Source organism: Sinocyclocheilus anshuiensis, unplaced genomic scaffold (genome assembly GCF_001515605.1).
Source record: "Sinocyclocheilus anshuiensis isolate Anshui unplaced genomic scaffold, SAMN03320099.WGS_v1.1 scaffold676, whole genome shotgun sequence".
Lineage (NCBI taxonomy): Eukaryota > Metazoa > Chordata > Actinopteri > Cypriniformes > Cyprinidae > Sinocyclocheilus > Sinocyclocheilus anshuiensis.
In genome coordinates this window covers 1,450,015-1,463,304 of record NW_015558579.1, presented here as the reverse complement: position 1 = coordinate 1,463,304, position 13,290 = coordinate 1,450,015, and the positions used below count along the sequence as shown (strand labels likewise).

At 37.0% G+C, this 13,290-nt stretch overlaps 2 protein-coding genes across 2 annotated transcripts; one reads left to right on the top strand and one right to left on the bottom strand.

The window, feature by feature from the left end:
- Positions 1-3,862: 3,862 nt before the first annotated feature.
- Positions 3,863-6,705, bottom strand: slc30a1b (solute carrier family 30 member 1b). Its single transcript, XM_016475413.1, has 2 exons — positions 5,852-6,705; positions 3,863-4,836 (listed from the first exon to the last, which is right to left on the bottom strand). Exons 1-2 carry the CDS (start codon positions 6,435-6,437, stop codon positions 3,983-3,985), a joined length of 1,440 nt encoding a protein of 479 aa, XP_016330899.1. The 5' UTR covers positions 6,438-6,705; the 3' UTR covers positions 3,863-3,982.
- Positions 6,706-7,213: 508 nt separating this feature from the next.
- On the top strand, positions 7,214-12,932 carry kif3cb (kinesin family member 3Cb). Its single transcript, XM_016475414.1, has 9 exons — positions 7,214-8,605; positions 9,533-9,944; positions 10,039-10,140; positions 10,236-10,358; positions 11,229-11,347; positions 11,467-11,583; positions 11,663-11,771; positions 12,557-12,714; positions 12,811-12,932. The coding sequence occupies exons 1-9, from the start codon at positions 7,578-7,580 to the stop codon at positions 12,914-12,916; spliced, it is 2,274 nt and encodes a 757-aa protein (XP_016330900.1). The 5' UTR covers positions 7,214-7,577; the 3' UTR covers positions 12,917-12,932.
- Positions 12,933-13,290: the final 358 nt, after the last annotated feature.

Sequence of the window (13,290 nt, the reverse complement as noted above, 5' to 3'; positions counted from 1 at the left end):
AAATGTGGAACTACATTCAGAAATAAATGAGTGATCAAAGGAAAATAGTTAGGATGAGTTTAGCATTTCCTTAAACATTTTCCATTTGCCCACCAATTTATATTATTTATTTGCCTACTTTCATCACATATATAATTATTTATTTATGTATTTAAACAAGAATACGTGTATTTATGCACACATTTATTTATTTATTTGTGTATTTATTTATTTATTGTTTTTGCAGGTTTCGTTCTCCATAATACAGTGCATGGTAGGCCATTAGTAATTGCACTAACTTTGTAATTTACTCCACCTATTGTTTGTACAGTCTGTATTTATTTCCCGCACTCGTCTTTATTGTGACTTTGCTGTCTTATGTTGTAACTAATGTTTCTTAAAGTTATAGTTCACCCCAAATTGAAACTCGTCCTTTCTTCTGCAGTACACAAAAAAGATTTTTAGTAAGTATTTTGGCTCTGTAGGTCTATACAATGCAAGTTAATAGTGACTAAAATGTGTAAATAATAAAAATAATCCATAAAATAATCCAAATAAATCAGTTTTGGGTGAGCTCAAACCCGTTCATTTATTTATGTATTTATGAATGATGTCTTTGGTGATCGTGATTGCAAGGGATTACAAGGTTGCCAATAAGTCAAAATTACCAAAATATTACTAATACTTGGGAACAATATTGTTGTGAGTTGTTAATTTGATAGTAATTTGCGTTTTTGCATTACCAACTAAGCCCCACTCACACCAAGGACAATCACTACAAAGATAACTATAACGATAACTATATTAGCACTAACACACGACAACATTCTGTTTATTATTTATAAGTTATTTATAAGCTGCAGTTGTGTCCTCCTCAAGCTCTTTAAAGCAGGATGGATTCTGATTGGCTGTCAACATTTTTATCCTTCATTTTGAAAGACATTTTAATAATAATAATGTTCCACTGTGCTGTGGATTCAGCTATTATTTTAAATGTACAAAGATTTCTAACACTATATCTTTATTGTTATTATAGTTAGTGCCCTTGCTGTGAATGAGCCTTTAGTAAGTAATGAAAGGACTAAAAAGTAAGAATAAATTATGTAGCTGGTATGTCATGTGTTTACTGGAAAGTAATATCAATAATGAAGCACTATTGTACTAATCAGGCAAAAGGTTGTGTTCTTTATATTTTGTTCTTGCGTGTTACAGTGGTCTCATTGTAAGGCTTGTACTTTCACAACGAGTTCCATCTGAACTCGGGACCGTTCTCACATGATAAACTCGGTCATCCCCAGCCCCTTCATCATACTCTCAGCTCAACAGTCAATAGGTTCAAGTTAACTTTTCCACATTTAACCTGCTTAAGAAGCAAAAAAAAAAATCTCCTTAGAGATTTACAGCAATGCAAACAGCACACTGATTGCTGCATAACTGTCAATAGCTGTCAATCAATTATTAATTGTTACAATAGTAGACACACATCAGGTCTCTTATCCTAGAGAATTGATTTGAAAACTATGCAATGACTGAATAAGAACCATTCTCCATTGTTCTGAAACAGGGCCCCATACACTGCTTTACTGATTGCATCACACTGCCCTCATTAAGTGCTCCCCACCCTTATCCCAATACTGTTGTTTCATAACAAACATCCCCTGATCCTCCACATGGCCGTGCAAGAGTAGAAATCTATTTAAAGAATTTAACCTACTAAAGACTTATCTCAGTGTTTGTGTGCTTTTATACGAGTGCAGTTGGTTCCAAGGTCCATTAAAGACATGATCTGTTTGTACAGCTGTGCAAGGAGCAAGCTGTCATTTTGTGCGAGAGGACAACACTGACTGCTGCATCTCATGTTTAAATCAGGGACAGTAACATGGATGACTCATAAACCAAATAATAGAATATTAGGTTCCTTTTGCAGCGTGACTAAAAAGACATGTTCTATAATAATCATGTATATTTTAATAATAAACTGTAGTATATCTTAAAGGAATAGTTTGCTCAAAAATAAAAATTTGCTGAAAAATTACCCACCCCCCAGTTCATCTAAGATGTATTTGAGTTTGTTTTATCATCAGAACAGATTTGGAGAATGTAGCATTACATCACTTGCTCACTAATGGGTCATTTGCAGTGAATGGGTGCCGTCAGAATGATATAAAAACATCACAATAATCCACACAACTCCAGTCAATCAATTAACATTTTGTGACATTAAAAGATGTATGTTTGTAAGAAACAAATCCATCATTAAGGTGTTTAAACCTTTAAAAAAGGTTGAAAAACCTTTGACCAAAATGCCAGTTCATAATCCATAATAATACTTCCACCAGTGAACATCCGTCAATCCCCTGTTGTCTTCTCACATCAAAATGTACTGACATATTTGTTGAGAACTGTTTAGAACAGTTTGCTCTTGTAAAACAGTACTTGATCTGTGCATATTTCTCTCCTGACTTAGACGAGATGATTTTTTTCACTGGAGAAAGCAGTGTTATGGATAATTTAGCAGCTGTTTTAACTCTCATTCTGACGGCACCCATTCATTTTTTAATTTCATTCCAATTTGAATTTTTAGGTTAACTATTCATTTAAAAAGAGAATGAAATGATAACAGTTATGTAAAGCAGAAAAAAAGAGAAATGCTTTTTTAAAATAAATGTTTTCAATAAATAAACATTATATATTTCTGTGGATTCTTTAATATATTTGAAATAAACCACAAAAATATTTAATTAAAAAATGTTTACGATGCCAAAATTTGAATATTATAGGAATTTTTCTCATTGTTGAACATGTATGCCTGCATTTGTTCGCAAAAGTGTATGATAGTTTCATTAAAAAGAAAAACCCTAATACGACATGAATTAGCATATTCTTGGATTATAATTTAAACTATTTATGAAAAATAACATCTATTAATATGCATCAATGTCTTCATTTTTAATATATATCTATCTATATAGCAATCAATAAGAAACAACATACAAAATATTGTAAAATTAAAAATAAAATTATATATCAGGTTTATATATTGAACACAGCATTAAATCTAATGTTGTTGGGTTTAACAAACCCAACTTTCTCAAACATACTTCTGCAATGAGCAGATTTGAAATAGTCTTTAAAAACACACTAATATGCCAGGAATATGCATATTCTTGAAGTATAACAAACGATTTATGACAAAATAAATATCTGCTATCATTATGCATCAATATGTCTTCATTTGTTAATACATATAGTGACCTTTATTACCCATCTATCTAGAAATCAATAAGAACCAATATACATAATATGAATAAAGTTGTTTTAATTTTTTTATATATCAGGATTATATACAGAACACAGCATGAACTGATGAACTGAATGTTGTTGGGTTTAACAAACCCAGCTCTCTAAAAGACATACTTCTGCAATAAGCAGATTTGAAATAGTCCAGACAATTGCCCTACTTTTTCCTGCAACAATCAGCTGTGAGCAAATGGACATGTGCAACTCATGCAATATAATGTCCTTCTTGAGCTAAACCGTTGATTCCATCTCCGTATGTACAGTATCCCTCAAACATACTTCTGCAATGAGCAGATTTGAAATAGTCTTTAAAAACACACTAATATGCCAGGAATATGCATATTCTTGAAGTATAACAAACGATTTATGACAAAATAAATATCTGCTATCATTATGCATCAATATGTCTTCATTTGTTAATACATATAGTGACCTTTATTACCCATCTATCTAGAAATCAATAAGAACCAATATACATAATATGAATAAAGTTGTTTTAATTTTTTTATATATCAGGATTATATACAGAACACAGCATGAACTGATGAACTGAATGTTGTTGGGTTTAACAAACCCAGCTCTCTAAAAGACATACTTCTGCAATAAGCAGATTTGAAATAGTCCAGACAATTGCCCTACTTTTTCCTGCAACAATCAGCTGTGAGCAAATGGACAACTCATGCAATATAATGTCCTTCTTGAGCTAAACCGTTGATTCCATCTCCGTATGTACAGTATCCTCCACTTCTTTCCGATCAGCCCATCCTACAGTGTGCCTGCAGGACTTTTCTTTACTCTTAGTCAACTCCGACTCTGGCTTAGCTCTTTTAGTCAGATTACAACATAGCTTGGGTTTGCATTGACTTCGACAGGAAAGCTCACACTGGGAGTCACCAGATCCTTCAGAAATGGGAGAAAATTCTGGCTGAACAGTAGTAGCATGGATGCCTTCATCGTGGAAGATGTCTTTAATGCGTTTGGCAATGTCCATGTAAGAAGCTGGATCCGTGCACTTGATGTGAGCGGTTGCAATAATGCGAGACCCAGCCAGCTGCCAGATATGAAGGTCATGAACGGCCTTAACTCCATCCAAGCTCCTTAGCTTCCCATTCAGCTTGTGCATATCGATCTGTTTGGGGACTGTTTGTAGGAGAATCAGAGCCGACTCCTTTAGGAGAGGGAAAGTTGTGTAGAGCAAAATACACACCATTATTAGACATAACGTTGGGTCCAGGTAAAGCACCCAGCATGGTCCGGCCACAGAGACAGTTCTGGGCATCCTGTCGGGTGTTTTGGATATGCTCAGGACTGTGGTATTAACATGTTGGTGTTCAGTCAAGTGGCTGCTACGGCAGGGGTTGAAACAGACTGTGTCGCTGTGGCATGGTGTCCACACAAAATTGAAGATCAAGGCGTTGACTACCACAATGACGGACCCCAACGCGTCACCGAGCACGTGCAGGAACACCCCACGCATGTTCATCTGGGAGGCCGACTCAGGACTGTGATCCAAATCCTCCAACGAGCCCTTAGCAGTGATTATGATGTTTAGACTGTCTGGAAAAGTCAGCAAAATGAGCAGAAAAATAAAGATGAAGAAAACATCGTTTTTAATTATACATGTTTTTCATTAGGTTGTGTGCATAAAAATTATGGCCAAGCTATTTCTTCAAACTTCTTCCAGGGTTTTAACACTTTTTGAAATTTTTAAAAAAATACTAATATTATATATTTTTTTTGCACTAAAAGAGGTGTAAGTAGAAGAAAATATTCACCACAGAAAACTGCGTTGACTTTTAAGACACCGTTCCACGCTTTCTGAGTTTCCATTTTTTTGACTGGATACCAATTTCTAGCTGAAGAAATACTAACTACAAAATAACATACTATTTACTCATGTACACACTATGTACTTATTATAGTAATTAAAATAACTAGGTACTAACCCTGAACCTAACCCTACCCCATGTAGTTATCTTGTATTACAGTACTTTCTTAAGTAAGTATGCTGTAAGTACATGTACAGTGCAAAATTTATGTTGACTATAGACATTTCCATGATCGTATTAAGATTTTATTAATTCTGATGACTATTCCAGGCTTGGAAATCACACTTTTGAAACTCCCTGATATTCCATGACTTTTAAGACGGGGTTCCCACGCTTTCTGAATTTCCATGTTATTCCCATTACATTTCTGGTCGTGTGAAAACCGGATACCAATTTCTAGCTGAAGAAATACTAACTACAAAAAATAGTTGACTATAGACGTTTCCTTTACTTTAAAAAAAAAAAAATTTTTTTAAGGTTTTTTGACATTCCCTGATATTTCAACGTTTTCCAGGACTGTGGGAACAGGACTTTTTTTAAATATGATTTTAGGAATTTCCAATTTTTTTCTAGGTGTAAAAATAACCATTTTAAAATTCCCTATTTCCAGGTGTTCCAAGAATGTGACAATCCTGAATTTATATGTGTGTTAGATTAGGCTATAAATAAAATAATAATGAAAAAACAAACATTTAATATCATATTGTTTAAAAATAAGTAAAATTGTAATTTCAATCAAATACCTGATTTTAGTTCAGAAGTTTGGTCTCCTTGAGAACTGTTGCTGTTTATCATGAGATTGTATGCTTCTTCGTGTGCCGGCTTTGGTTTTTCATACTCTCTGCGATTTGTCTTGTGAAGATGAGAGTGTCCAGTGTGAGAGTGACCCCCATGAGAGTGTCCGTGCCCACCAAACCCTGCGTGTCCGTGGAACAGGAAAAGACCGAGTACATTCACCAGGAGACCAGCAACGCCAACCCAAATGACCACGCGTGGATTCTCAATCTCGTGAGGCAGCGTGTAGCGCTCAACGGCTTCTAATACAATAGTGAAGCAGAGGGCCGTCAAAAACACGGCGTTCACTAACGCTCCCATCACTTCTGCGCGGATCCATCCATACGTGTTTTTACTTGTGGCACCAGTTGTCTCCGCAAAACTCACCGCGATTAAAGCCACTATCAAAGCTATTACATCCGACAGCATGTGAAAAGAGTCTGACAACATTGCGAGAGATGCAGTTATCCTGCTTACCACAACTTCAACAATGAAAAACACAAGCGTTAAAGACAGCATACACAGCAAACGCACCCGATTCTGTCCCAAACCCATTTTTGTCTTCAACAGCAAAACAAAAAGTTTATTTTAGTACTTGTAATAATTTACATTTCGTGACAAAAACGGTTTTAGATGTCTATGGCATTAACAAGATATTAATGTTGAAAATAAACGCGTAAACGCTGTTGCTATTGGCAACTCACGACTTGACAGTTGCGCGACGCACTCGATAGAAACTTCAGCACAGCGAAACATTCATTCATACTTCTACAGAAACACCGGCCGCTATAGACTGATGATGGAATAAAAGACGCGGATGATTCTCTAGGACAAGTTAAACGAAACTTGAGACTTTGCACCCGGTAAAGTTCTCTCCACACGGTCTGAGCGGGGACACGCAGTCCCATTGGCCGAGTATGACTGAACGCTGGAGTCACGTGGTCAGCGAGAACACATTCTGAAGCCGTTCAAAAACAATGTAAATCATAGCAATCAGTGCAAATGGATGGAGATTACTCCAAGGTGTGCACAGATTAGTTACATTGGTAATAAAGAAAGATTACCATTAGCCATAAACTTAATGATTATATATATATTAGTATTTTAGCATTTACTATCATCATCATTATATTTTTATGGTAACGTTTCCCCCTGCAGAATTAAGTGTATTAATCTTTTTAAATTAAATACATTTTCGAGCTATTAAATGATTTTGACTTCTCTCAAACCCTTAACAAACATGAAGGTTGTCACATAAGCCTAGTCTAATTTTTGACCATAATGAACACTTTTAGCCATGTACCATTTTTGTGCTCTATTACTTATAATAACTTAATCACCAATAATCTCATCATTGAATGATTATAACCTGCACACCGAATGCGTCAGCACCTCACGCAGAGAGAAAACATGCTAGTCTACCTATCAGCAGCGCGCTCCGTCTATTGTCTGTGAGGAGCAGGGCGTGTGCCGCCGGAGCAGGAGATGCGCGGGGCTCGGTGCATGAAGCGGAGTGTAACGATGGCGTTGGACCAAAATGTTCTGCGCTCCTGTTTTCATAGGATGGACATACATTTGCCGCATTCAAATGCGTATATGTAGGTTGCATGTGAATGTGCGTATTGCATTTAATCCTTCCTCGCATTCATATATAACATAGCAGAATATTAAAGACGTACAGGCTTTTTCATAGAAATGATGAAGAGAAATAGCCTATTGCGACCGCGGTCCATGTCGATTGGCAAGAAATCAGAGGCGGTGAAGGTGGTGGTGCGTTGCCGTCCTTTAAACAAGAAGGAAGAGGCAACGGATCAAGAAAGAATTGTTGAAGTAGATGTCAGATTGGGACAGGTGAGCGTGCGTAATCCCAAATCATCCGGAAGCCTCTTAAAAACATTCACGTTTGATGCGGTCTATGACGTGGGCTCGAAACAAAACGAGCTGTATGACTATGCATGCAAACCTCTTATTGACTCTGTTTTGCACGGGTTCAACGGAACTATATTTGCTTATGGGCAAACTGGCACTGGCAAAACATATACAATGGAAGGTGTGCCCACAGACCCCGAGAGGAGGGGAGTCATCCCAAATTCATTTCAGCACATTTTCACTCACATATCCAGGTCTCAGAACCAACAGTATCTTGTGAGAGTGTCTTACATTGAAATATATCAAGAAGAGATACGAGACCTTCTCTGCAAGGACAACAATAAAAAACTGGAGCTCAAGGAAAATCCTGAGTTGGGTGTTTATGTCAAAGATCTCTCATCTGTGGTGACTAAGAACATAAAGGAGATTGAGCATGTCATGAACTTGGGGAACCAGTCAAGATCTGTCGGATTTACCAAAATGAATGAGCGTAGCTCAAGATCTCATGCAATTTTTGTCATAACTATTGAATGCAGCGAAATGGGAATTGATGGTGAAGACCACATTCGTGTTGGAAAGTTAAACATGGTGGATCTGGCCGGCAGTGAGCGGCAAAGCAAAACAGGCGCGCAGGGACAGAGGTTTAAAGAGGCTGCAAAAATAAACTTGTCGCTTTCAGCTCTTGGAAATGTTATCTCGGCTTTGGTGGATGGGAAGAGTACCCACGTACCCTACCGGGATTCCAAACTCACCCGGCTGTTACAGGACTCCCTCGGAGGCAACTCAAAAACAGTTATGGTGGCCACCGTTGGACCAGCTTCGTGCCACTACGATGAGACGCTCACCACACTGAGGTACGCCAATGAGCGGGGACACGCAGTCCCATTGGCCGAGTATGACTGAACGCTGGAGTCACGTGGTCAGCGAGAACACATTCTGAAGCCGTTCAAAAACAATGTAAATCATAGCAATCAGTGCAAATGGATGGAGATTACTCCAAGGTGTGCACAGATTAGTTACATTGGTAATAAAGAAAGATTACCATTAGCCATAAACTTAATGATTGTAATTCTAAGTCACATTAGTATGATTACCAAGCCTGAAAGTTCAGTATTGTGCTGCGTGCAGTAATATTAACCATGTTCTGTTCGAAATGACTATTATTATGACTATTATGATGAAATTATTTTTGGACCCAAAATTCTGAGAAACTCAAATGCAGATAGATAGATAGATAGATCATATAGCATTTTTGTGACCGTATTTGCAGCCCCCATCTGTATGTGTAATTAAATTATATGTATATGTTAATATCCCACCCTGTTTTACATTCAGGACATGTGAAAATGTAATATGTCAGATAGGGATATTAAGATTAGGGTATCTAACCATTATAACATTGTTATAATAATTTACAGATGGAGACTGTAAAACAGGTTATGCAGTCACAAAAATCCCATGATAATCTATGTATGTATGTATTATGTATGTGTGTGTGTCTGTCTATCTATCTATCTATCTATCTATATTATAGCATATACTATCAAATAATATAGAAAAACAATACATTTCATTTAGCAATGAAAATGCTTGTTTCATCATCATTGTGATTGTGTGTGTGTGTGTGTGTGTGTGGATGGGAAGAGTACCCACGTACCCTACCGGGATTCCAAACTCACCCGGCTGTTACAGGACTCCCTCGGAGGCAACTCAAAAACAGTTATGGTGGCCACCGTTGGACCAGCTTCGTGCCACTACGATGAGACGCTCACCACACTGAGGTACGCCAACAGAGCGAAGAACATCAGGAACAAGCCAAAGATCAACGAGGACCCCAAAGACGCCCTGCTCCGTGAGTTCCAAGAGGAAATAGCCCGGCTGAAGGTGCAGCTCGAGGAACGAGGGATGCTGGCGAAAGAAAGGAGGAGACGGAGGAGAAACAGTATGAGGATGAAGAGGAGCATAAGCAGCGGAGAGGTGGAAACTCCAAGGGATGGAGAGGTGGGGGTCGTCGAGACCGTTCAGGAGGAGAGTGTGGAGGACTATTGGTGGAAGCAGCAGATGGCCAAGACCTCTGCCAATTACAAGCCTGATATTAGCAGGAAACTTGGCATAGTAGACGAGAAAGCCAAGACTGTGGAAGAGTTGCTGAAGGAGCAACAATCCGTGGAAATTATGATTGAAAAATACAAGGTTAGTTCTTTCCACACAGTTTTTTTCTTCATGCAGATTATACACTAAATCATTCATAAACCACATCATATACTTTGTGCCATGTTTTCTGTAGGCTATAGAAAGTAAGCTTCTGGTTGGAGGGAAAAACATCATTGACCACACCAATGAACAGCAGAGAATGCTGGAACTGAAGAGGCAAGAGATTGCTGAGCAGGTGACCGTAGTACAAAAGTAGCCATAGAATACACAGCAACATAAAAACACTTGAAGAATCAGAATCTCTTATGTGCGTGTGATAAATCCTTCTAGGATAGAATGGAAAGAGAGATGCAGCAGCTGATGTTTGAACAGGATGAAGAGACAATTGAACTGAAAGAGACGTTCACCACTCTACAGCAAGAGGTGGAATTTAAGACCAAGAAACTTAAAAAGGTACATAAGGTCGCTGACACACACACACACACTGCTCACTGTTTTTGAAGCAGAACGAAATGTAAGTCTAGCACATTATGTTATATTACGTTATGTTAGACTTACGTGTAAGGAATACTCAATTCTGATTATCTTTGAAATATTTTTTAATATAAAAGTGGTTCTCAACCAACTAGGGAGTCTCCGAAAACTTCCAAGGCTCCAATAAGTCTAAAACGTATTTAAATTTAGTTTTAAAAATTAGTTTAAATTTACATATCACCTTATGAGGACAGGAGGTTCTTTGAATATTATCAAAGGAGGGCCTTGAGTCAAAAAGGTTGAGAGCTAAACTGTATAATTGACATCTCCAGCTACTTTTGATTTAAATCAATATTTTATGGCCAGATTTTTTATTTATTTGGCATGTTTTCATAAATCGTATTATGTACAATAGGCACAATAAGCAAGGTCCTGATACCTGGTTTATTTAGTGATAATATCTGGCTCATTGTACATTATCCCTGTCAAAGTTTGTTCATGGTTTACTGTAGGTATCATGGATCTTTATCAGGCATGGTATATTTAGACCGATAATTTAGACCTTTAGACTGCCTGCTTAAAACGTTTAGCTTGTGTTTTTTAATCAATTCAATTAATTTTAATCATCAAAATCAACCATTCAAGCAATTTTCAATCGTGCTTTCAAGGCCACCGTTCATTAGAGTGTACTGTTTTTTTATTCACTTCTTTAAATTATGTTCGTAACATGGGTATTTGATGCTCATAGGAAAAGCACAACTAACCCTGTTTAATGTTGTAATGTTATAAGTGCTTATATTTAAGTCTTATTTTCAGCCCAGTCAACACTGCATTGGTTGTTTGTCTCAGTTTTACAGTAAGCTGCAGCTGGTGAGGTCTGAGATTGGAGATATCATCAATGAACATGTTACAATGAGGCAGGAACTGGAGCAGACAATGAATGAGCTGACAAGAGAGATGAAATTCAAGTATGTCCCACCTGTCCTCACAGTTTTATTCTGAAATAAGCTATAAAAATACAAAACGCCTGTACATGCCGTGATGTTTTTTTTTTCTCTTGTCCCTTTGTATTTTTTTTTTTTACCAGAAACCTGATTATTGAGAACTTCATTCCTCCAGAGGAAAAGAATAAGATCATAAATCGTCTCCACTTCGAAAGCGAGGAAGACCAGTGGAAAGTCTTACCTCTTCTTCCTTCCGAAAAGTACGTAAAATAAAAGCTTTCTTCCTAACATTACAGTAAAAAAAAGGATGATGATATTGTATTTTCTCTCATTTTACAGTAACTCCCCTCTCGTCCGACGAAGGCCAACATCTGTAGTGGGACACAAGAGACCAATTAGTCAATATGCTCAAGCTGCTGTGTCAACCGGGTCTCCTTCTAGATACAGGGTTGGTATTGTACAGAGATAAAGTCATTTTTAAAAATTCCAGTCATTATGGAAGAAAACATATTACTGTTTTAAGGTAATAATAACATTTTAGTAAATTTAGCAACAAAAAATTATCAAAAGTTTGAGGTTGGTACGATTTTTAAGTTTTTTTTTTTGTATGCTCTTATTTATCTTATGCTCACCAAGGCTGCATTTACAGTTGCAATCAAAATTATTCAACCCCCAGAGACTGATCCAGACTTTTATAAAAAATTGCATCTATAACAGTTTACTGGCATAATAAAAGTGATAATGTCAGTATATAATGTAATATTTTTGAGTTATAAGACTCTTTTTTTGGTAATACAGCTATGCCATAATTATTCAACCCCTATTCAACATTGCTGTCACTTATTTATTTATTTTTTAATTTTTTTAAATCACTTATTTGTTATTTCAGCATCATTACTCCAGTCTTTAGTGTCACATGATCCTTCAAAAATCATTCTAATATGCTGATTTGGTGCTCAAGAAAAATTTCTTATTATTATTATTATGTTAAGGCAATTAATGTTTGTGGAAGCCATGATATATTTTTTTCAGGAGTCTTTGACGAATAGAAAGTTAAAAATAACAGCATTTATTTGAAACCCAAATCTTTTGTAACGTTTGATTAATGTGCCTTTGCTGAATAAAAGTATGAATTTCTTATTAAATAGTAATTTTAAATTAAAACTTGAGCCCAATCTTTTGAACTGTAGTGTATAATCTAGTCAAATCTTGAAAAATCTTTTGTTGTCCCAGGCTGAGAACATTATGCTTCTGGAGCTGGACATTTCTCCACCCACCATGGTGCCCCTGGACCTTCAGAGGTCAGATATAAGGACCCAAGACTTGATACGTGACTTTGGCCATTACAGAAAGCGGATGACCGCATCCCGGGTCATGAAAGCCAGATCGTGGTGAGTACCCTGCACATCATCTATTATTCAGCTGCTCCCCAGAAAGCTGAAATGAACTGTCCGCATTTAAACCTTGTTCTTTTCTTCCTCCTCAAGGTACCAAGGGCCAAGTCAATCTGCTTCTTCATCAGCCAGCTCCATGGCCTCTGGGCCCCAATGCCCAGCCTCAATGGGGGCTTGTGCAGCAGCCTACCAGCCATGAGCCTGTACAGTGTGTTACGTCTGCAAGCATAGAAGCATAGAAAGCACTTAATTATTCTTTGCACTGTTTTCATGAGCTTTAAACGATGCCATTTGTCTTTTTCATCATCTTGATTTTTTAGCATCAAAGCTTAGTCGTTTTAAGCACAACTGTCTCCTGTATACTTGAAAAAGCTAGTGTACCCTGTTTAAGCTTGTGATGCCATTCTTGAACAGCAATGCGAACAATAAATGGATCATAAACAAACAATCTCTCAATGTCTACCAAATAACAAGAAATACAATCCTGAACTGTACAAACGTGAATATCAAACCATGACTTCATACAAACAGCATCTGCATTGAAGGTCATGTAAAAGATTAAAGAAAAAGCAC